The sequence below is a fragment of the Agelaius tricolor genome, unplaced genomic scaffold, assembly GCF_023055355.1.
Source record: "Agelaius tricolor isolate 1412-34295 unplaced genomic scaffold, bAgeTri1.0.p SCAF_11, whole genome shotgun sequence".
Classification (NCBI taxonomy): domain Eukaryota; kingdom Metazoa; phylum Chordata; class Aves; order Passeriformes; family Icteridae; genus Agelaius; species Agelaius tricolor.
The window spans coordinates 29,304,590-29,330,354 of record NW_027269271.1 but is presented as its reverse complement, the minus strand read 5'-3'; the positions used below and the strand labels follow the sequence as shown (position 1 = coordinate 29,330,354).

The window sequence follows — 25,765 nt, the reverse complement described above, 5'->3', positions numbered from 1 at the left end:
CTCATTAAACAACCAATTTAAATGCCAGGTTTGTTTTCTAACCCAGTTTGTGCTTTGTTAGGTCCTGTTTTCTATCATTTATTTATAGCCACCAGGTGTGGAAATCTCACAGTTTATCCCAAGCAACATGAAAAACTAATGCTTGGATTTTCAGAAGAAACACAAGCAAACTGATGGATCATTTTCTTAATGGTAAGAACAAACTGAAGCCAGCAATCTATTAAAAAAAAAATTAAAAATCCTTTCCCTACAGAATAGTTGATCCTTCCCAATGAATTTTCCCCAGACCAATCCAAACTTGCAGCATTCCCATTGTCAATAAGCTGGACAATAAGAGGCTGAACACCATGTGACAAACAGCCTTAAACACTCCGGGGAGAATCTTCAAACCCACCTAAAAATACCCCAAAATACCATGAAGATAATGCACTTCTGACACTGCTCTTGCCCCAGATGTTTGCTCAATGAAGAGGCCACATGAGGAAACAGCCAGAAGAAGAAAACAGAGTTCAGGAGCTGTAACACAAACATTTCACAACCCTCCAGAACGAAAACCACAGCCCTGAGGACTCAGACAAGGCCAAGGCACAATCTGAGGCAAAGGATCTCATGGGGAAAAAAAAAAAATCACAGACAAATCTGGGTCTTTTTCCATGTGACCTCTTCTGCAGCAGCAGTTAATAAATACTTTAACCAAAAAAATTTAATTATTGTTGCTTTAACACCAACGTTAAACATTTCAAACACCAAGCATAAGCTGTTATCAGCAGTAACACATCCAATTTAACTTCCTGCAAGTGCAGACCCAGCTAGTCCACAAATTAAACATGCAAGAATTCAAAATATGATCACAATATCTAGGGGAATCAGCTCCTTCCCTGATATTTAACCAAAATGGGGAATCTCCCAGAACGGTGATGCCACAGGGAAGGAAAATGAAAGGAAGAGCAGCAGATGGGAGAGGCAGAAAGGGGAGAAAAACTGAAATGATGGCAGAAGCATTTAGACAAAATCAGGCAATGAGCAAAGCATTGTTCATTGGAGCTAAAACTTGGAAGTTTCAAACAGAAAATACATTTTTACATTATTTTTTTTGTCTTGCAGATGATTTCCTATAGACAGCACTGGGCCCAGTGGTCAGATAAGCCTCAACCAGGCCTTGCCAAGGTCCAGAACATCCTGCAGCTGATAAACTCTTCTGGGGATTATTTAATTATTATCCAAGCAACTAAATGAGGAGAATCCCATTGTAGAGCACGAATGAGGAGCTGTGCAAACAATAAATTCAGCCCTCTGCTTTGCCAGCTGTTTGTGCTTTAAACCTCTCACTGGGCAGGATTCTTATGCAAGTTCACCACAGGTAAAGAAATTTCTGGAGGACTTCCAAGCTACGTAATTTTGGAGGACAAAGTGAAAAGGAATTCACTAAAGTTCCAGACTAAAAGCAGACTTCTCTTTTTAATGAAAAATGAGGCCACACTGACAATAAATCCCATTTCTCCTTCCCCTCAGCCCTTGCTTGGAAGGTGTTCCTGCTGCCTGGTGATTCCTGCATGGATTTTGTGATCAGAGGGCAGAAAGGTTTTCATCCTCAAAGAATTCCTGGCCCATTTGTCCACACTGCCAACAGCCTGGCTGTGGCAGCATTTTCCACAGGCGCCTTGTCCAGCAGGAACTGCACAGAGACTCCAAACCTGTGCCCTTGGAGTCACCTGATGGCCCAAATTGCCTTCCTCCCTCTCAAATGTGTTTAAATCAGACTGAGATATAAACCATGAAAATCAGTCTGTAGTCAAGGTTTGCATAAATGGAAAGTTACCCTTGTTCTTTTCAAGCCCACATGGAAGTAAATGTTTAAAATGTCTTCAGGATTTCAAGAAAATTACTCCTCTTTAATTGGAAAAATCAGGGCTTCTATCACACATTTCTACAGCTAGAAAACCCCAAAGAAATTTCTGCAAATATGCAGCACAACAGAAATTATTAAAGACAACCAACTGCCTGGATTTAGCCTACTCAAAACCCCTGTACTTGAAACCAAACCAAACTGAACACGAACAAATGCAGTTTCCAAGCCATGGGCTCGATTTCATGGAAGCTCTGCTATCCAACAGCAGCATGTCAGCCTGATTAAAGTGGAGCACAGTGCTGCTAGCATGTGATGGACTGACCAACTCGTGATTTTGGCTACTTCAAAGGACAGGAAAAGCTCCCATGACCAGCGTGAGGAGAGCTATTCAGGGCAAGCAGGGCAAGAACAGCGTCTTGGATCTAGACAGACTCTTTTTGTACAGAACACCATGGACAAACTTTCTTCCTTCTGTTGCTTCCAGCTGATTCCCAGCTCTTGTTTAAAGCCCACCATCAAACACTGGTGTGGCAGAAATGTAGAAGAAGATGAGGACAAGATGAGAGGCACCTTTGGAGTTTTGCCTTCTCTGTTGTTACCCAAAGTAGCAGAAAACTCAGGAGTAAGAGCCTGAATGAGGGATGTGGGACTCCAGGCAGCTCTCCAAAATGCAGTTTATTCTATCCAAAATGCAGTTTATTCTATCCAAAATGCAGTTTATTGTATCCAAGGTGTCACAGCAGTCCAGGGTGGTGGGTGACAGAGCTGTGCCCACAGCTGTCAGCTCCAGCTGCAGGCAGGCCTGGAGCCCTTTGGTTTTGGTTACAATGCATTATATACTTTTCTTTGGTTACAATGCATTCTATACTTTTCTTTGGTTACATTGCATTCTATACTTTTCTTTTAGTTACATTGCATTCTATACTTTTCTTTTGGTTGCAATGCATTATAAACTTTTCTTTGCTGAGCATCTTAATACAGTAGAACCAATCCATACCTTAACTATTACCTATAGCCTATCATAACTCTTGTAATTCCCATATTCATGTCACTGTTCTCCAGTCACTAACAGTCAGTACATCACAGTTTAAGCAAGAAGTTGTTTTTCAGTTTTCTTGCAGTGGAAAATTCTGAGACCTTTTTTCTACTTGCAACATCAGCACAGGCTTGTTTTTACCAAGCAGAACGACAGCACAGGCAAACCTCTTCTTGTTTGGGGTGGGTTTATCCTTTGCTCTAAGCCATACAAACCCCTTCTAACCAACACACCCTTTGCCTCCTTGGTTATCCAGTGAGGCTGGCTCAGCAATTCTTTTCTCCTATATCAAAACTTGCTTCTATCTCTATTCCCTCTTCACATTCTACATTCAAAAACCTTTCTGCCAAGCACACGTTATCTGTGAGACTTTCTTGTCAAACTTTCATCCTTCCCGGCACTCGGGCTGCTTTGCAAAGAAACTTTCATTTTCCAGATTAGAAGACAGCACGTGGAATTCCAGACTTTCATACTCACTCCATCATGGAAGGGGGGATGGTGCAGCAGTCCTGGATGGCAGTCAGGGGTGAGGTGAGGTGGGCAGTGTAGGAGGCTTCCACCACCTGCTTGTTCCGATTCACAACGTCCAGGTAGCGGTTGAACTTCTCGCGGATTTTTTTTGCCAACTGGAAAAAAAAAAAAATATAAGGAAATTTAAAATCAACCCAGTTTCTCTGTATTACCCCATTCCTTAACAAGCAATTAGAACCTGTGTTAAAGACAATTGGTTTCTGATTTGCTCGTTGTGTTTTTATTTTTGTGGCTTAAGCAAGAAGTCGAGTGATTAATACTGGCTGCAGCAAGGAGACCATATAAGAAAACAAAATACATTTACCATCCAGCAGTGGGTGCCTCAACAGAGCTCTGCATGTGTGAAAAGTGTGATTTCCATTACACAAATTCCCTTTCACTAAGAACTGACAGCTGGATGTGACACTGAGGTGCTTGCTCCAAGGCCTGGCAGGGATGTGATGGAGAATAAACCAGGCCACAAGTGAATTTATTGAAGTTCTATACTTGGACACTTCAGAAAAGCCCAAATAATGGTATTAGAGATGCCTTCGCTGTACAGAACTCCTCCTGCTCCAGGAGCAAAGAGCCAACAGCAAATCTCCCACTGATGGGAGCAGCCTCAGGATGCAAGGAACCCAAATAACCCCAAACATTGCCATGAGTTCCTCAGCAGCCTCTCCATCAGCTGGATCTGTGCAGGAGTATTCCACCACCTCTTTCATGGAAATTTGGGCCAAATAAGCGCCCCAGCTTTTGCTTTTCAGCTGCCATCCCTGCTGCTTTCCTGGGAGGCTGAGCAATGCCTGGGTGCTTTCCTCATCGATCCAGAGCTCACTGTGCCTACTCACAATCCACAGCTTCAACCACAGACTGAAACGTCTCCAACTGATGTTATACCACAGCAGCACGAAAATAATGACAAAAGTCTTGCACCAGTGAGATTCCTCCTGAAGCCTTCTGTTGTCAGAGGGACTCCTTATAAATCAGGACAAGGTTTAGAGGTGACGCTGTGATTTGTAAGAGCCAATTTTGCTCCTTTCAGAAACTGAAAACTGACAGGTTGTGGCCCCTCCTATGCAATTCTCAGACCATTAAAAAATAGAGTGGTTCACTTTGGAAATAGCAAATTGGGTACTTCAGCCCTTCTTCTTAAATCCTTTTGAAAAAATTAAAATAAAAGTAAAATTAATGATTTTTTTGCTGGCAAAGACTTCCAATCTGGTGTGATCTGAGGGCTGGTGGTGCCTGTGGCATCTCTGCCCTCTCCATGCCAGGCAGATTGCAGGCACTGGGAAGGGCTGAGCCAGGTGGGGCACATCCCAGGCTGCTGGAGTGACTGTGCTGTCACAGAGGAGCTCGTTTGTGTCCCTTCATTAGGCACTTCCCAAAGAGCCTGACTAACGACTGCCAGGGAAAAGGGGAAAGGAAAATCTGTGGCTGCTCCTGGACTGGAGCAAACGTGACAGTGAACACAGTTAGCAGGAGGCATCAGGTTTCACAAGGAACATTTACTGAGATTTTCACTCCTGGTCTTTCATCAAAGGCAGGAATTGATGAAATGGATCAGGATTTTTTGGTTTTTTTTGCTCTGCATATTCTGCATCCCTTTCACACCAACCAATCCCAAATGAAAGAACCACCTCTTAAGCAACAGACAGAGGTGTTGGATAATCAGAAATACTGTTCTGCATTTCTGCAAACTTCTCCAGAGCTAAATCATCTCCTCAATCCACAGCACTCCTCTCTCCTGCACACCCCAAGCCCTGCAGGAATGACTGAACAGTGCTGCTGCTGCTCTTGTGTGCTGGCAAACAGCCCTGGATTCTCCAGATCCCTGCACTAACAAATGTCTCCCCTAACTCTCACCAACAGGCCCTTTTGTCATGATTTACTTGGTTCTGGGAGGCAGGAGGCCTCCCTGATAACAGCCCTGCTCTGCCTGCTCCAGGGAATGCTGGAGACCGTGACAGGTCCCAAGGAGCACAGGTTTAATGGGACCCTGCTCAAATGACTTGCAGAATTACACCTAATTAGTTCTGTGCAATGATTTATTACTAAGGCACCAGAGGACTGCTAATGGGCTCCTCCATGTTAGACATCCAGCACTGTTAAATTGTTCCCAGTTGTTAGGATAAAAAGCTGTTGGGGAGATCTTTCTCTGGTTTCCAGTAAACTTTCTTTGTGTCTGGCTGTAGCTCTCAAATGTTTCTTCAGAAGTGGATTCTCCTGGAATTGTTTAAAACCCACCATTAAACACAGGTGTGGGAGAAATGTAGAAGAAGATGAGGACAAGGTAAGAGGCACCTTTGGAGTTTTGCCTTCTCTGTTTTTATCCCAAGTAGCAGAAAACTCAGGCTATTTTGCAAAGAAATTCTCATTTTCTTTACAGATTAAATGACAGCATGAGGAATTCCAGGATGTCATACTCACTCCATCATGGATGGGGGGATGGTGCAGCAGTCATACAGCACAAATTGGTTTTGTTCTCAAACAAATACAAGCCAAGTTTCCTAAATCAAAGCATTTAGATTTGGTGTGTACAAAGTTCCCCTCTCAGGCTGGGCAAATGAAATGCCAAGGCAAACCACGTACTTGAATCTGAGGTTTCCCTCTTGGTTTCCCTACCTGAAATCAGGAAGAGGGGAGAGAGCTGAAGTTTGCTGAGCATCATTAGCAGTCATAAAACCATCACAGGGCCCCAGAACAAAAGGCCTCTGGTTTGGAATCAGAGCTGCTCTCTGATAAATGAATGCTGTTCAAGCTGAGGGTTCGGTGTTGATGAGTTTTCACCTTCTAGGTTGAACGATAAAAGCGCCCCCCAGCCTTTGAATTTCACCCTGCTGTGCCGAGTCTAAAGATCTGACAAATCTGTTTTTCAGAAGATCCTGTACTTCAGAAGCTGACAAAAAGCAAATGCTTTGTTCCCAAACTGCGTCTCCCATGAAAAAAGCTCTGAATGGCTCAAAGTCACTCCGTTATTTCTCTGGAAGGGGATCCAGCGCCTCGGTCGGGGCGGGAGTCAAGCGCGTGTCAGCCGCGAGGGATCTGAAACCTCCCAGAGCTCCAGACACCATGCCCTGCCCACATCTGACTTTGTCTAATCTAAAGAACTCTAAAAATATTGCCCTCTGCTACCAAGACAATGCTCCCAACGATCCAGACCACTTCAAAACCAGCAAACTCAAAGTCACCGAGGGCAAGACCATCCAAAAATAATTTTCCGTTGAAAATTTCTTCAAATGAATAAGCTGTGATAAGAAACTGAGGGTAAAACACCAATGAAACACTAGAAACAAATGGTTCTAATTAATCAAATTGAGAAGTATCACCCAGATGAAGCCTAACAAAACAAACCTTTCTTCCATAGCTGGGCTTCACTTCCCTCCCAAACTTTATTTCCTTTGCAGAGTGATGCTCTCGGCTGCTGGAGCCTGTCACAGTCAAAGCTGCAGGCTTAAATCACCTTCTCCTCTTTCTAAATAAAAACCTGAAGTTTTTATCCAGCACATACCCTGCTTTTTTTAACCTGCCTGGAGCTGGAGAGCTGCTGGATGCTGATGGATGCCAGACCCACAAAACCTCCAAAGTAGAGAAAGAGAGATAACAAATAATGAAAGGACAGAAGAGTGAACTATGAAACCATGCTTACATAACTGCTCAAGTATTTTTAAGGCAAAATGGAAAACTGTGCCCTCAATCAGACACAGGAAAGGGGCAGGGGTGTCCCACACCTGGGTGGGTACCAAGTGTGACAGACATTTCCTGCTCCCACAGAAATCCTCCAGTTCACCCATTGTAATGGAGACTGAAATAAATCTGGATGCCTCGAGATTGACACAAAATATCATTATCCAACACAAAGTGCTCTTTGCCTCATCTGAAAAACAGCAGCAAGGGGAAGCCTCTGTGGGCATTTTTCAGATTTCTGTGCTTTCTCCTTGATTTTAATAAACAAAACAATGAGCAGAGAGTGCTCTCTGTGAACAATGCAGCCATTAGCCCTGTTTTCCCTGGATTTCCTCTGGCAGCTGACACGCAGCCAAAGCCCTTGGGTCTGCAGACAGGTTGGACTGTAACACCTGTTTCTATTATTGCAGCACCCCTGGGTAATGCACTTCAATTGTCACCATCTCCACTGACAACCTTTCATCACAACATCACTGAGCTCCTCTAATTTTCCCAGAGACATTTCCCTCATTTGCATCGTTCCCTCGAGCTTTTTTTTAAAGCTTCTTCCCCCTCAAAGCTCCACAGCTCTGAAGTCTTCCCTTTGCAGGGAGCTCTGAGGGAAAGCAGAGCTCCAAGGTGAGGTTTTATTTCTGGCTGCAGCTTGAAAGCCAAGGTATTTTTCATGTTTCCAAGCCTGTATATAAAATATGCATCAGTGGGATTGACAGGCAGGGATGCCAGGATGGACTCACAGACAGGGATTTAACACTGTCAAGCTCCCTGGAAAGGATTGCTTACACTTGGAAGAGCTGAGTTAGAATTTTGAGGTTTAAATTTCCTCTGTAAACCAGAAAAATCTGGGAAAAAGCACCTCTCTCCAACACCTACCAGGCATTCATCCTGCTGCTGTATCACAACTGTGCATCCACAGGTTCCTAATCCAGGAAACTTTCAATGTTATTTATTTTTCATCTACGTGGCTCTTGAAGAAACCACTGGTTTTGTACCAACCCTGAAGAGCCAGAGGTGAGCAGGGACACGGCTCAGGGCAGGGTCACAGAATCACCTCCAGCTTCATCCCACAGCTCTGTTTTAAAGGATCCTAACCCTTCATGGAATCCTGGAATGGTTTGGGTTGGGAGGGACCTTAAGGATCATCCTGTTCCACCCCAGCATGGGCAGGGACACCTTCCACTGTCCCAGCCTGCTCCAACCTGGCCTGGGACACTGCCAGGGACCCAGGGATCCCTGTGGCCTCCCCACCCTCACACAGAAGAACTTCTCCCTAAAATCCCATCTAAACCTCCCCTCCTTCCATGTAAGTCCATTCTCCCTGGTGGAAAGTCCCCATTCCTGCTTCTCTGGATGACACTGAAAATCTATTTCATTATTGCAACCAGGATGCAGGAAACCACTTTCCAATGTGCATTTTGTCACGGAAACCAGCACTCATTTGAGGTTTTCTACTGGCCAGTACCTTTGGCAAAGCTTCCCAAGACTTATTCTGAGGAAGATGTTAAACAGGATGCACAGCAAAACCTAGAGAGAGGTCACAATTCCTGAATCATTCTGGAAGTACATTAAACACACAATAATTGCCTTTTATTGTGAGGCTCACAATTCATTAATGTGTGTGAACACACCACTTCTCACAGCCAGGGAACGTGCTGTGCTCAACAGCTAAATGTAATTTTTTCAGCACATTTCAGATCTATTTCCTCCCCAAAGGCTTCTTTGCCCAGTCCAAAACCAACCAAACTAAAAATCCAACCCAATGGCAGCATGGTCTGAGCTTTTCAAGCCTTTTCTCCTCAAAGTTGGTCAATGTACTCCTGCCTGAGAGCATTTCACCCCCTCTCCTGTGTGGAGCCCAGATCCCTGCTCTCCACATCACGGAAAGCAGATGTCTGGCAGGACACTGAACACACACTGACTTCCCTGAAATCAGCTAATGTAGATTCTCCCCTCATAAAACTCCTCCTGTCCCACTTTATTTGCATCACTAACTCACAGCACTGCATTCTCATATCATATGAGAGTTCTCTGATACTGAAATAACTCCCAGGGAAGGAATCCAAGTCAGTTTTGGCCATTGCCATCCCATTTTTAATAACCTGTTCAAAGCAGAAAAGGTTTTACCTGTCAGGTACAACAGTAATTCTGCAACTGCAGACCTTAAAAGTGTAACCAGATCAATGCTGAGAGGTAAAACTGCTCCTTGTGTGGCACAAAGAAAGCCAAAGGTATTGAACAGTTAGGCCTGAAGGCCAACAGCTGGAATCTTTCACTTTTTCAATAAACTGAGAGTCATTATTTACATGGTTTGGTGCAAAAAACCCACCACCCCCACAACAATTCAGTGCCCTGCCAAAAAAACAAAATCCCAGCTGACATAAAACTGTCATTAATTGCCTTTGGATAGCAGTTGCTACGAAACTGTTAATGAATGAGCAAAGCAGAAATGAGATTTCTCTGGCAGGGGATTTCATCTGCTTACATTTGTTTGCCTTTGCTCAAGATGATCCCATTCAATGTCCTACTCTTATAAAATTCAGGTTCTGTTGCTGGGGATTCGTTAGGGCTAAAAGATCTGGTTATTAATGAACCAGAAGTGCTCAATTATCCTTCCATCCACTTCACTGTAGAGCTTTTAAGCACAGTAATTACACTTTAGCAGAGCCCCGTTTTCTGCCCTGACAGCTCCAGATCCATCACCCCACCTCCAGTGTTTGGACAGCTCTTTAAATCCACTTGGGATGAACACAGACATCTGCTCTGGGAAACAAGGACTGTCTTTTCCTCAGCGGAGAATCCGTAGTCAGGACTTCAAAGAAGTTTTGATCCAGTTTCTTGGTTTCCCAAAAACAGTTTTGCCTTTCAAAAGCCATCTGATACATCTGATCCAGCCCACATGGCCCTTCTGTGGTGCACAGACCACCCAGAAACACTCCTGGAAATGCTGCCCTACACAGCACAGAGCCACAGAGCCCATCCTGAGAGATGCTGGGATGGTTTGGGATTTCAATTGTTAAACCCAGGTGACATTGCATTCCCGTGGCCCCTCTGCTTGCAAGCACCCACCTGGGCATGGCAAAACCTCCAAAAAGCTGGGAAGGGTCTGGGGCTCCAGGAGAGGCTGAGGGAGCTGGGCAGGGGCTGGAGAATCCCTGAGGGAGCTGGGCAGGGGCTGCAGAATCCCTGAGGGAGCTGGGCAGGGGCTGCAGAATCCCTGAGGGAGCCGGGCAGGGGCTGAGCCTGGAGCAAAGGAGGCTCAGGGGCCCTTGTGGCTCTGCACAGCTCCTGCCAGGAGGGCACAGCCGGGGGGGTCGGGCTCTGCTCCAGGGAACAGGGACAGGAGCAGAGGGAACGGCCTCAGGCTGGGCCAGGGCAGGTTTGGATTGGATATTTGGGAATATTTCTTCACAGAAAGGATTCTCCAGCCCTGGCACAGCTGCTCAGGAGTCCCCATCCCTGAAAGGATTTAAAATCCCTGTGGAGGTGGCAACTGGGGACACAAGGTGGCTTTGGCAGTGCTGGACTCAATAGTTTTAAAAGTCTTTTCCAACCTAAAAGTTCCTTACAATCCCATCTGAACCAGCTCTGCTTTGCCTTTTTCTTCAGTACAAAACTGAAAGGCTGGAAATGTCACCATTTCCAGGAAGCACAACTGGGAGTGTGAATCATTGCTGTATTCCAGGAGCAGGGTGAGCCCACATGAACACGCCATGCACTGACCTGCTCTGGGAGCCACAACGGGGCTGCCTGCAGGGCTGAGCTGCAGCCCCCTCTTCCCCAGGGAAAGCCCCACTCCGAGCAGCTTCTGCTTTTCCTGAACATTGAAACTGGTTTGATAGGGGTCTAGGAAGGTCAGGTTACTCCTGAAGGCTGAGCAAGTCCATGCTCATACTTGGTTCTTTGTTCCATTTCTTTGACCAAAACCCATCACCTTGACCACAAACATCACTGGGACTTTAATTTCTGAAATAATCAAACATGACCGACTTGATCTGTTTGAAAACTGATCCAAAATTAATTTTTAAAATATACACATGTATTAAAATGCAAACTGCCCGTGTAGTATCTCAATGTCAAACTGAAGAGTTAAATGTTGAAATGTGCTCCTGTAAAACCCCACAAAATTACAAGCACCCCTCAACCCCACCTATGATGCACCAGGCTGTAGCTGTCCCATATTTCCACATCATAATTCGAATTTTTTGGGTTTACTTTGAATTTGAAATTCAAAAAGAGACACTTCCAACATGAAAGGCTGACAATTAACGGGAGCTCCTTCATGAGGGCCCTTTTGTTTCCAAGGGACAGCCCCACACCAAGCAATGGAAAAGCTCTGCACAATTCTCAAAAGCATCATCAGCACATGCACCCATCCCCACTCCCATCCTATTCCTGGCTGTGATCTGAGGTTGGGAAGGGGCCACAAATGCAGACAGAAAGAATTCCCTGAGCTGACTCTGCCAGTGGAGGTGAAGGGGTTTTGGACTCACCTGCTGAACTTCACTTTCTCCATTTGATATTTTCTCCGTGTACACGAAGGAGTTGAATATCCTCTGCAAGAAAAACCAGAAAGGAAGTGTGAGAGGCTTTTCTGCCATACATGTCCCAGGAAAGCAGCTCCAAGGGGTGGATGGGTGAGGAAATGGGGTCGGAGAAGGGCCTGGGGACTCTCCCAGTGCCAGGGAATTGTGTCTCCATGAGGGATCTGCATGCAGAGGCTGACTTTGGAAGGCAAAGACATAACAGGGTTTTTTCCACACATCTGTGTATTTACCAAACTGACCTAAGGTGCTAAAAATAGCTCCACGTGCAAACTATGACCCTTCTTTTGCTAAACATTCAACCCAATATAACTACTTTTAAAAATGCTTGTTTCCAACTAAAACATGAGAGGCTGGGAGCCGAATTTAGACAAATTCAGTATGTGGAAAAGAGACAAGTGAGACCCAAATTGAACACAACCAGATCAGCCTCATTAATAGCAAAACCCAAGAGATTTATCAGAAGATAGAAGTGAGAGCTGTCTCCTGCTGTGGGAAGCTCAGTTCCCAGGGGGACAGGTGACATCCCTGCTTACAGACCCAGAGGAAAAAACACTCAACCCCTTGTGTTATATTCTGCTTCCAGACTGAAAAACAGGACTGGAAACATTTGGGCTTACACCAACAGCATTATTCAAAGGTTTGCCTGACCACCTGAGCTTCTCTTTCAAGATTTCTCACTGCCAAGGGCAGCTTTGCCCTTGGGGACAGCGGGGCCATCCCCCCTGGAAAATGTACAATTGTACAATACCCCTAAAATATTCCTTTGCTCTCCTAACAGCAATCAGTGGTATCAATAGCTGTAATAGCAATAAATGGAGGTCATTTAGGCTGTAAAAAGACATTTTTCCAGGAGAGCTGGGGGTTCACAGAGGGGATGGATCCCAATTCTGTCAGTGCTGAGTCACACACGTGGCTACACCTGGCCAAGGACAGGGATTCCTAAACTCCCTGGGTTGCATTATCAGCAACAACAACTGCAATTACTAAAAAGTTTCAGTTTCATCCAAATTCATCTCCCTGACAACTCTTGGAGTCCACAGCTCCAAGAGTTCTTTTGATGCAGGTTCAGCTGATTCCCTCCCAGCAGCTACAGGCAGCAAAACCAGCCTGGAAAATCCTTTGGTGTGCTCCCCATCATCACTTCCCCTTATCCCTCTCCCTCCTGAGGACTTGAGGAATTTCAAAAATGTGAACTCTTCATTCTGAAGAAGCATTTGGAAGGGCAGCAATAAATCTCCTTGGCTTACAAGGCTCAGAGAGCCAAGAAGGGAGGGCAGGGGAAGGGGTGGAAAAAAAAAAGGTTTCTACTCTTAAAAGCTGCCTGTACATTGAGACTTCATCGAGACCTTTGTTTAAAGCTCTGCTTGGGTACTTTAACTACAAACATGTTGGCTTTTTTCTTCCCTCCCTCGAGAGATGAAAAGATAACTTAAACATCAGAAGGAAATACATTAAAGCATGTCATTTTGATGCAAAATGTTTTAAATGAATTGAATTTTTCTGTCCACGCAGCGTTTAGTGCGCAGACATCAAAAGGAACCAGGAGGAAATCAACTGTCAGCCCCTGAGAATGGAGCTTTCTGTCCCTAACACAAAGCTGACCCTTCTTCCACCCTTTTCACATGTAGCTCATTTATGAACTTGCAAAATAATGCCAGGGAACATCGCCCATGGTTATGTAAGAGTCACGATGCCAGCAGGAATTTATTTGGCTTGGTTTTTAACCTATTTTACTTGATTTTGAATTAGTTAATTTCTTTAAAATGGTCTGGTGTATTCTGTTGTTTTAATTAAAAGCACTGTGCATGGCTGAGAGGGGGGAGCAGGAATTCCTCAGTCAAACTAAACACACATAATGAGTAAACCAACAGTAAAAATCGAGTAAGGATTGAGAATCCAACCCCGAGGCTACACATGAACTGCTCAGCCCCTGCCTGGGTCCAGTCCCTACTCAGGATATCTTCTCCCTATTCAAGAATTCCTGGGCACAATTCCACTCTAGGGGGAAAAAAACCATCTTTAAGCTAATTTCACTGACTTAAAAGTGCCCTAACTTTAACCAGAAAATCAGAGCTAAGTGGCAACCTCAAACGAAGTGGAGGGAACTTCACAGAGCAGAGAGAAAGTCAGCCCCACACACAACCTCAAGAAAACAGTCTAAATATTTAGGAGAACTTGCCCTGCAGTTTACACAGCCCATTAGCATCTGTACTTCATTCTCCCCAGCCCTCTCGTTGAATTGGCTCTGTGGAGCAGATGGCAGCAGGCTCAGCTCCCTCACAGAACAATCCCACACGTGTTTAACGAGATGCTGGCCCGGCGTCACTGGCCAGAGCCCATCACCACTCGCCCTCCCAACGTGGGAAGGCTGTGCTGGATCAGCATCTGGATCAGCACCCAGCTTTTGCTCTGGATCAGCACCCAGCCCTTCCTCTGGATCAGCATCTGGATCAGCACCCAGCCTTTGCTCTGGATCAGCACCCAGCCTTTGCTCTGGATCAGCATCTGGATCAGCATCCATCCCTTCCTCTGGATCAGCACCCAGCCCTTCCTCTGGATCAGCATCCATCCCTTCCTCTGGATCAGCATCCATCCCTTCCTCTGGATCAGCATCCATCCCTTCCTCTGGATCAGCACCCAGCCCTTCCTCTGGATCACCAGCCTTTCCCCTGGTTCAGCACCCAGCCCTTCCCCAGCTCAGCACCCAGCCTTTCCTCTGGATCAGCATCCAGCCTTTCCTCTGGATCAGCATCCAGCCTTTCCTCTGGATCAGCATCCAGCCTTTCCTCTGGATCAGCACCCAGCCTTTCCTCTGGATCAGGATCCATCCCTTGCCCTGGTTCAGCCTTCTCCCTTGAGCTGCTCCTCCCCCAGCCATGGGATATCTCCATCCCCACCAAAACTCCCAAAATCCCAGCACACACATCCTCAAATGCCACCTTATTTTCCTTCATTTGCCTTTGTATGCACTAATTAACTGGGGAAAACCCCTTTATTTTTACATCCTGGTGGAATTATCCCAGCACTGTGACTGAAGCAATGCCTACCTTCCAATCCTAAGAAAACAGTGTTGGAGAGTTTGATTTATCCTGACACCTTCCACAACAGCAAGAGGACAAGTGGAAACAGCCTTAAACTGAGACAGGAGATTCAAGTTGGATACTAGACAAGTTTTCCCATTGTTTTTGGGGTCAGGCATTGGGATTGGTTGCTCAGAGGGCTGCTGGAGTCCCCATCCCTGATGGGGATCTGGGAGATGTGGTTTAATGTTCCAGCAGGGATGGGGAAACAGTTGGACTTGATGATGTTAAAGGTCTCTTCCAACCCTGATTATTCTCTAACTGTACCATTTCAAAGCTTATTATAATCTTCCTAAAGGTTCTGTTGGGATTATTCAGATACTGGAGAGCCACAGCACCTGCCTGGCTGTACCTGCAGCTCTCTGCTCAGGTTTAGGCTCAGTGCTGCTGCCAGGGGCTGAGCACAAAGCCCTGCACCATCCCCAGGGCCTCTGGCAACACCCAAACCCTGGGCACATCACTCCTGCTCCTAACCCTCCCCAGCCCTCCTGCCTGGCCACACAAACACAAGCCCAGACTGAGAAAATCCTGGTATGTGCAGGGATCACACCAGGGATCCATGACAGCTCCTCAGGAAAACCAGGAGATGTGGCCCTGTGAGCCTGCAGGGAGTCCTGGATGGGGCCCTGAGGAAGCTGAGGTTTGTTTTCCAAACACAAATTCCCAAAGTATCCCACTCTTGCTTTCCCAAGCTCTTGAAATCCCTGGCTGGGTCAAAGTACCTGCAGCTTCCTAGGGAATTCTTCTGTGGTACCTCCATATATCCTTTGGTGACTCCAGCTGCCTGGTTTTAACTTTGGACAGCAGGAGAAGTATTTGATAAGAGAGAGAAATCAGGAAGGAATGAGGAATTCAGGGGGCTGGGACAGGGAAGATTTGGGCCACCAGCATCTAATGCCTGGCACAGGTGGGGTCTGACAGTGATGGATGGGGCCAGCACCCAAACCACAGCTCAGGTTTCCCACCAAGCCAGAGATAAGCTCGAGTTTACCTCTGTGGTGTCCCAAAAACCCTTACTTGAGAGGCTTGCATTTATCTGAAACTGAAGGCAGCTCAGTTTTAAATCTGGGAGAAGCCTCTAAACCAAGAGCTGCATAAAAAGTAAAATGTTAACTGGCTCGTTCCCTCAGGATGAAAATGCACTGCAGTGAGAAAAACACTTCCAAAAGCCCCAGTCTGTCAGCACAGCATCAGAACAAACAGAAAAATCCACCACCCCCAAAGCTCCAAGGCCCCCAACCAAACACAGGCACCAACTGCTCTGCAGAGCACTCAACCATTTGCACATCACTTCACTTGCCAGACAAGACACGAACCCATCTCCCTGACAACAAAAATAACATTTTTTGAGACAAAGAGAATGAGGGAAAACAAACACAGGATTAGTAAAATAGCCACTGAGCTGTAAATACATTGAGGCCGCTTCACCATCCATACAAGCCATTTAAAAAACAAAACAAAAACCAAAAAAAAAAAAACCCCAAAAACCCAAAGCATGCACCTTTCTGCAGGTTTGGGGCATGGATTGCTGTCATAGTTGGGTAAGGACTCAATGACAAAAATCAATAATATTAAATTAGTTACACAGAATAATAAAATGTAGGTGTGTATAACACAGGCAGAATCAGCTCAGCAGGACTGTGATCCTTTGTAAACTTCAAGCAGCCCCTAAGCAGGCTCTGGTTCCTACATGAAAGGTTAATGTTTTAAAAAGTGGTGAGCCAACAAATATCCAACAAATCCTTTTCCTGGTGGAGCTCGCCCAGGGAGGTTCTTTTCAGGGAAACCTGTGGAGTTTATTTTTGCAGTGTCTGAAGCCATCTCGTGTTCTGTTTTGTTACCATTTTCTAAAACCAAGGAACATTAACTAGAGACTTCCCAAGAGATCAGGGACAGGCTCCGTGCTTTCCTCCAGGAATTTCCAGTGAGACATGGGAGAAGCTGAAGGGAACTGGAGGAAAACACAGGGAAAGGCACATCCAGAGGGATGGGAGCACCGAGGGCAGCAACCACAGATCTGAAAGAATAGCCCAACACCACCCCACAAATGCCCTTCTCCTCCTGTGGGTTTCAAAGAAACCCCATGTTTTCACTAATTTCAGAAGGGTTTTAACTAATTAATGCTCTCTCTCATTACATGATTTGTGGAGCAGCCACAGACACCTGAATCAGAGAGAAAAGTGATGCTGAGCTCAGCTCAGCCCCTGCCTTCACAGGCTCTTGGAAATTAGAACTTTCCTAATTCATTTTTCTAATTGATGTCTCTAATTCACTTTTCCAATCAATTGTTTTAATTAATCATGAGCAGTGTGAATTCCACTTTAGCCAGCATGTAGCTACCTTTTTCTCAAACTCATATCGTTGGAGTTGGATTGGAAAATTGCTGAAATTTGAAGTTTTGCTGAACTAACCCTGATGAGCTTCAATGAGGCTGAGAACTGGGCACCTAAAATGCAGATTTTACATCCCTCCAAGGAAATGCTGCAGAAAGCAGAAGGTAAAGAAGAGTCTAACAAAGACAATCAGCACGTGCTGTAAACTCCCTGTCTGGGAAAAATATAATAAAAATATACTAAAAATACTGGAAAATGTGGATTAATTAGCATGAAAACTGAGAAATCAATAACCAGCCGAGGGTGGAACACTAATTAATAAAGAGAATTACGTGAGCTAGAACCAATGAACATTGCAGGCTCATAACACACCCTCTGGGTGCACACATTCCCCAGTACTTGAAGTTTTAAGTGGGAAAACATCATCTCCCTTCCCATTTTTTCATGTCATGAAGATTGCTCACCAAGTCCCTATTTGGGACTTATCCCAAATTTTGAGTCTTATCCCTATAAGGCTCAAGGTCCCACCACCTTCCACCAGGAGCTCATCACATTTCTGCAGCACTGGAATATACTCTGGGCAACACAGGAGAACTGGGATTCAGGTTTGATCTTAATCTGGATGGCCAAAAGCATCTCATCTATGTATTTATATATAAATATATACAGTCAACATTTCTGTATCAGCTGTGGGGGTAAAATCCCATGGGATCATTTCAGGCCTCAGAGGGGAGATGGGGAGTAGGCACAACACTGAAAGGAGCAAAGGAGAGCACAATTCTGATGGAGTTTCCTTGGAAAACTCTGGGCATTTGCAAGGAGAGAAAACTCTGGAAAACTGAGTGAGTGCCAAAAAATGCAATCAGGAACCAGCAGGTTTTTGGGGTTTTTTTTTGTCTTCTTTTTCAAGGGAGCAGAGAAGAAGAAGGGAAAAAGGGTGAGAGGGGAAAATACCCCAAGAAAATAAGTTCCACATGTTCAAGAGATTATTCATTTAGCCAATGTAACTTGACTAAGGTTATTCTCCTGACAATGTGTATGGCAGAAAAAAAGAAAGTCATGCTACCCAACCCTTCAAATACAAAGCAGATGGGCTTCTCAATGGCACTGGATTTCTTTTCCCTACACTTACTCCTCATTGCAGCCTCTAGGATGTAAAATTTAAATTATTTCTATGGGGTTTTTTTTCAGATTGAGAACATTTTGATTAGTGAACTCTTTTCACCTTACTGCATCTGTTGCTCCTTTTCCTTTTAAAAGAACCTAAAATTGAGCATTTCAAAGGAGCAAAATTGACCAGAGCCTTCATTCTATTGGGAGACCTCTGGGTTTCAGTTTTCTGGTTTGCTCTCAAACTCATGTCAAAATGACCCAAAATTGGGAAAATGTTAAGCAGCAGCCCAAGACTTGTAAATAGCTGCACTCCTAGAGCCAGAGGGGTCTGATACCACTTTAAGTGTAATTACTGTGCTTGTCCAATTTGCTCATGAATTTCATGTACAGCAAGTCTGCAGAAAAACCATGGATCAATTGATGCAACATTCCAGGCAGGATTCTGCAATTTTACAGAAAAGTCAGGGAAAAATCCCAAAGCACAACGGGACAGACACACCAAGAGAGGTGATTGTTCCCTCTTCAGTTTTGCATAATTAAGGATTTTGCTTGGAGAAATGCTGCAGCACAGGAACTTTAAAAAAACAATACCCAAGCAGACAACCTTAAATCCAGGGATTTAAAGATCATAAATCACAGGGCTGAACTTCTGTGCATGAAATGAATGGGCTGATGGCAACCTAATTACAGAAATGTTTGCTTTAAATGTCCAAGAGTATAATTTTTCAGGATCTCTCAGCAGGAAACCATCAGCATCCACAGGATAAATGTCCCAAAATCCTTCCCCACAACCTCTGTGGAACAGGAGCTGTCTCCCAGTGCCTGCACTTGGAGAGACAGCCACGTTTAAAGTTTTAACACAAACTGCAGCCCATGTGCAGGTTCTTGCACTAAAACATCCACGCTTCTGTCAAGAGATAAATAATAGTAATAGTAACCTGAAAAAGACTGGCAGGACATAATTATCTCCCTGTGATAATTGAGTCAGTGTCTGCAATAAAAACTGCAAGGCTGCCTTCATTTACAGTATTAGTTGTATTAATAAGTACAGAAGTTTTAAGGTCACCTGCTTAAATACCTCATCTGCATCATTTTTATATGATATTTGTATATTACTTATATTTGATATAATCCCCACCCTTCCTTTCCTGAGCAGAAACGGGGTGCAAATCTGTGCAATTTCAAATTCTCAGCTTGAATCTCTCACTTGAAATTTAAAAGAACTTTGAAAAATAACTCAAGATGATAAACCACTTTGCATTAATTCTATCAATCACTCCATGGGCGTCAAGTTATTTTCAAACAAAAAATCCCATTCCAAAGTGACTCCAGACACACCAGGAGAGGGGTCCTGGCCAAGCAGGGCCCCAGCAGGTCTGGTGCCACCTCAGCTGCTCTGCAGCTCCCTGGGCACACGAGGCCAGCCCAGGGCTGTGACCCCACATTTAAAAGGGGGATCAGTCACCAAACACCTCCAGAAGCAGAGGAGAGGCCACTGGAGCTGCACTGATCTGACCTCGGGATTTGAAATGCCCTGGGAGGCTCTGTGGGCTCCAGGAAACAGCGTTTTGCCACACTTCAGTGCTAATGAAAAGGGAATCACTCATCCACCAGCACTGGAAATGGGCTCTGTTCCCCTCTGCTCCCAAAACAGGGGAGGGATGAACTCAGACATGGAGCACAGTGATGGGTCTGACAGCTTGGCACTCCGTGAGCCAGAATTCCACCTGGAACCACCGATGCCTTTTTGGGGCTACCTAAAAACACAGGCCAGACAAATGTAAGGGAATAAAGAGTGGTCATATTTATTGAGGGGCCTTCAAGTTCGATCTTAATTTTGGTGGCCAAAAGCATCTCAGTTAACATTTACATATCAGCTATGGGAGGTGAAATCCCATGGGATCATTTCAGGCCTCAGAGGGGAGACAAGGAGTAGGCACGAGAGGGAAAAGGAGCAAAGGAGAGCACAATTCTTATAAATTTGTTTCCGTGGAAAACTCAGGTACCTTTAGGGCAGACAAAGCCCCTCAGGGGCTACACCCAAAATGGACCATGGGTCAGAGGTTTTCACACTTTTATAAGTTTGGTCCATGTGCACATTGGGGGTTAATCTGCCAATTACAGCTTCAGGTAATGAAATAATTCACCCCAAGTCTGCACCCCTCAAATCCCTTTTGTTTACATTTCTCGGGGCCTTCAGGTACATTTTGGGCAGACAAAGCCCCCCCAGGGACTGCACCCAAAATGGACCATGGGTCACAGGTTTTCATATTTTTATAAGTTTGGTCCATTTGCATATTGGGGGTTAATTTCCCAATTACAGCTTCAGGTAATGAATTAATTTACCGCAAGTTTGCTCCCCCCAAGTCATTTTTGTTTCCATCTCTCAGGCCCTGAGGCAGTGAGGAGTCCCTGATTGCCAGGCCTGGAGAGGAATTGTTGAGTCTGCCCAAAATGGGACAGCAGCAGCTCACACTGAATATGGAGTTTAGAGCTCTGCACTAAAGAACTGCAGGATCACAAATACAGAAAAACAGAAAAGCCAGAATCCCAAGGCATCACCACCAACACCCTACACACACTGACAGCACTGACAAACTGCATCCTGCAGCCCAAAAAACAACAGGCAGGTGCAAAATAGCAAATGATTCCTAATGCACATAAATAAATAAATAAAGCAAAGAGGGTAATCCCTGGAAGGAAGCCCTCAAGCACTTTCCCAAGGAGCTGAGCTGTCCCACAGCACCCAGAGGTCCCCACAGTCCCTGGGACTGTTCCCTCCCTCTTTTTTTTAGGGAGCTGTGGCCCAGCACAAATAAAAATTCCCAGTACCAAAACCTTGGGAATGCTCGCTGGGAGCTGCTGCTGAACTTCTCCCTGTGTTGAACTCATTATCTCGGGACACAGGAGGAGGCAGAGCAGCCCTCAGAAAACAAATGTAATCTCCTGGAAAGAGCACAGCCATTAGATGTTATCAGTGTGCAAAAAAAAATTAAAGGTTGAGACTGGAGGAAGCTCATGAATTGAATTCTTACAGCACTTCAAAGCAATTTGTGCATGAATGCAAGCATTTATTCTTCTAATTAAAAAAGGGAAAAAGCAAGCAAAATAGCAAGACATCATTTACATGAAAGAGGGGCGAGTAAAAAAAACCAAAAAAAAAACAACCAACAACCAAAACTCAAACAAAACCTCCAGTGTTAATCAAGCACAGTGTGGATTCCAACCCAGAAAAAGGAGAGAAAGCTCCAGATTTAATGAGGGAAGGCGAGGATGAAGGAGAGGAGCAGAACTCGCCCCGGTGCTTTCTCAGCCATCCCACAGGAATTTCTACATCCAGCCCTTGGGAGCAGAAAACCATCAGATGCTGTGCAAAGCAGGGATTTGATTTTATTCCTGCCCCCTCACTGTTTTCCAAACAAACCAAGGCTGGGGGCTCCGGGGTCCTGGCTCTGGGTCCCAGGGGATGGGATGGTCCCACCACAGCAGGGATGGAGAGGGGTTTTTGAAACATGATTTCTCCTAAATAAAGATAATGATCCCAGCCTTCTAAAAATGAGCAGTGCTGAAATGATAAGGAATATATTTACCTTTCAAAAGGAAGCAGCAAGAAGCTCCACTCAGGTCCAATTTAAACATCACAGTGTGCTCTTCTGAGGGGCTCTGATTAACAGCCCTGAATGATTCCTGTGCCTGAAACTAGCCTCAAATCAGCAGCTGAAATTTGTAAGAACTGCCCCCCAAAACATCTCCCTAAAGGCATTTCACCCATGCAAACATAACCCCTCGGTTCCTATGCAGGATTGTTTCAGTTTCCACTCAGGCATCTCCTCCTTAGCCAGGGGAGTTGTTTTTTGCAGTTATTTCAATGCCAGGGATGCTCTTGGCCTCCAGATTCCCACGAATCCCAGCCACACATCCTTGCAGTCACTGCAGGAGGAGAGTTCTGCTGGGTTATCCCAGATGTCCCACTGGGTACCCTCAGGTTTGCAAGGGAGAAATGCACTACAAGCAGCTTCAGCTCTGCTGGGAAGAGCTGCCCATTCGGGGCTTTTGATGAGGTGTTGCTGATCAAAGATAGAGGAAAACATGGGAGAGAAAGCACAAAAATCACAATGCAAAAAAGCTGCAGAGCAAAGAGGAAAAAGAAAGCAGCTTTCAGGATGTTTAGAAACAGCCTGGGCTCTTTTGGAACATTGTTTTTTCCTCTGCTCCGAGTTGTTTTCACCTCCCCAGTGCAAACACATCCAGGAAGAGACTGGGCTGAGAACTGCACAGTCCCAGCTGTGGAGGATGGAATTAATATCTCAAATTGATATCAGATTCATGTTCTGCAACCTAAATCACAGCAGATCTTGCCACAAACCTGTAAGCACAGTCCTGGGACCCTGCCCATCCACAGACTCTTGGAATTCCTGGCCAACAGAGCACAACATCACGAGGACAGGGCAGCCAACAGAATGTGGGAGCAGATTTCTACTGGAGAAAAGGGATTTGAACTGCAGGGAAGCAGCTTTTCAGAAAAAAAGCAAGCCAGGAAGTTGACAGTGGCAGCATTAATTCCTTTCCTGATGTGATGTCATTGCCAGTTGGGTTGTACCTATTAAAAAGATCAAAAAGGCCTCAAGTGCACACACATTGTTAAAATTCAAGCAGTGACAGAGGCAATTATTATTTTTCATTCCCTCTATAAATATTATCACAAGCTGCTTTTTCACAAAACATTTACAAACTACGAAGCAAATGCGCTGCTCCTGGTAAATGAACACAAACCAATTTCTCTTTCAAAACAGGAGAGAATGATTTGACCTCTTTTTTAACCTCCAGTCATGTTTAACTTTGTCTAAATAAAATATTTTGGAATCTCTGGAGAAAAGGCTGCTCGTTTACTCCAAACAAATCTCTGCTGTGATTTCCTTCTATGAATTCTCTTATTTGAGAAGCACTTGTGCTGATCATGGGTAGTGTCATCTTCATGAAAGATAATCGAGAATCCCTAGGCAGATATTTGCACTGGAAATTAGATGTTTCGTAATATTTCAACATTTCCTGACATCCATTCATATTTAATTCTTGAGGATGCTTCAATGCACATAAAATATGGATCAGTCCAAGCAGTTTTCCAATTAGAACTCGTTCTGAGCACGAGGCCAACAGGACTGAGTGGCAAACCTGAAATTGAATTAAGGATTTAAGGCTGGATAGAGACCACCTCCAGCTCAGCAACTAAAGAAATTCCCTTTCTGTTGCCTTTCTGTGCAATTATCTGTGTGTTGCACATCTGTCTGAACACGCAGGAACGACACCATAATCCACTTTGGGATCGGGATTAGCGAGTTCAGGCTCCAAGGAGAAATAAAGGCATTAACACTGCTTTGAATGGAGAATGGAAGTGGATTAATGCTACTCAGGGAATGAATATTCCTGTTGTCTCACAGTCACTCCTGCACTGGTAGCAGGATTTGACTGTCAGGAAGTGGAGGGGGGGGAAAAAAAATACTTAATGAGCTGAAAAATTTTCATTATGCTAAGAGTGATAATTTATCTTCACAAATTAATGAATAAATTTTAACTTTAATAAATTGCTAATACCCAGGAATTAATCTAGGTCTCTGTTTCAGCATGGAATCTGTATTTTAACTTCCAGGCTCCATGTGTGTTTTCACAGGGTAGTGTTTGCATTGGGAACTGACAGACAGTGGAACAGCTCAAAACTCCTGTCTCACCTCCCCAGCTGGACTTTCATCCTGGCTTTTCACTCCTAGCAAAGACACAAACACAAGGCTACAAAATCAAAAGCATCAGGAGATGAAAAAGTTCCAAACATTCCGAAAAGTGATGTCCATCCTCAAACACAGAGGATGAAAATGAAGGGTGAGAATTCCAGAGTCAGAATGAATGGAAAGAATATTGAATTTCTTATGAAGAAAAAGTAAATTATGAAAATTCTCAGAGCCATGCAAGGCAAATCCTTTCTGCAGTGTCTCATAACACATTAAATTAGGGTTATAAATTAGGGGATGTGCTCCTGTTTCTCACTTGCAGATGAATGAAGTGGCAATAGGAAGCAGCTGCCTGTATCTTACCATGTATTAGGGGTAAGAACTTAGGCAAAATTTAAAGTAAAAAGGACAATGTGGCCACTGCAACAATGTCACCAAATCCCAAGGAGCCACTGCCACAGTTCCCAGTGTCTTTTCCACATTTCCTGGCTCTGCAGCCCCTCATCCCCCCGTGCTCCCACTCTCATCCACAAAACGCTCCCAGCGTGGGCATTGTCTGTGCCCATCAATTATCCACACAGAGAGGTCCCATGGTGTGTTGGGGTTTGCTCTGCTCCTCACGCTCACAGCTCCTGCAGGTGAGCCCTGCCCCAGCCTAAAACACGTGGGATGCCAACCCAATCCTCCCAAACACCGAGTCAGGGATCAATAAATGAGAATTACTGGACTTCAGGACAGTTTAGGAGTGCACTCTGATTGACAAACACAGCAATCATTAATTGCTTATGTTAATTGGATTTTTTAAAATGTATTTGCATCCAATGTTCACCATTATTAACCACAAGCTACTATTTCCATAAAAGTGATTGGATCCTCTCATTTAAATAATCAAAAAAGAGCAGAGCAAGAGACTCCCACAGTGAAGCTAAAAATGCATAAAGTGCAGAAGAAACTGAGGGAAAGAAGGTTCCTGAATTAATTTCGATGTGTTCCTTGTGGAGAGAGCGGATACAAGAGACAAGTGGTTTCTACAGTGTCAATGCCATTGTAAGTTAACAAGTTGCAAAATTAGTTTTGTTTTTAGAGTTTGGCATATCCAGATCAGGCAATAAAACTGCCCTGAAAGACAAAACCAAAACAAACCCACACAAAACAACAACACCCAACCTGCACAGGTATAATTAACCTATAATTAAAAGTTAATATTCAACTGCTGACAAAACCTAATGAAAACAGAGATATTGATTTAAAAAAACCCAAAGCTGCTGTTCCACCTGTGCTGAAGATTCATTTTGCATTAATTGTACACCCTTGAATTAACCAAAAAAAGCTCTCTTTGATATTTGTGGAATCCCAGACTGGTTTGGGGTGGAAGAGACCTTGAAGCTCATCCAGTTCCCCCCCATGCCATGGGCAGGGACAGCTTCCACCAGACCAGGCTGCTCCGTTACTCAGGAGAGAAAACCCTCATTATTTCACTTTGTTTGAAGCAAGAAGGTGAAATGCTCTGCATGGAAACTTCAAGAGAAGAACACAACTTCAAGAGAATAACGCTTAGAAATAGCACTGGAACATTGAACTGGTCCTGAAACATTTCCAGGACCAACAGGGACATGGAGAGCACACGAGGTCCCCATCTCAGACTGTTCCTACCACTTTCCCACCCAGGAATTCAGAACTTCCTGGGAAAGCCAAGGGAACCCACACAAAGTGACCAAAACCCACCAGGCACAGCTCTGTGACACCCCCAGGTGCTGAGCAGGAGCAGCCACCACCACCTGAGCCAGAAACTGCCCCCTCAGCAATCCCAGCTCCTTCCACAACTCAGCTTCAGGGAATTCCTGAATCAGGATTTATCCCTCCAATCAAAACCAGCCCTGAGATTCAAAC

At 44.7% G+C, this 25,765-nt stretch overlaps 1 protein-coding gene across 1 annotated transcript in view; it reads right to left on the bottom strand.

Annotated features, from left to right (window-relative positions):
* Positions 1-25,765, bottom strand: part of CACHD1 (cache domain containing 1) — a 91,981-nt gene that overhangs the window by 49,824 nt on the left and 16,392 nt on the right. The window contains exons 2-3 of the mRNA XM_071436920.1: positions 11,573-11,635; positions 3,363-3,511 (exon numbers count right to left, since the gene is read on the bottom strand). Coding sequence (XP_071293021.1) covers positions 3,363-3,511; positions 11,573-11,635 — 212 coding nt within the window. The remainder of the gene's footprint in view (positions 1-3,362; positions 3,512-11,572; positions 11,636-25,765) is intronic.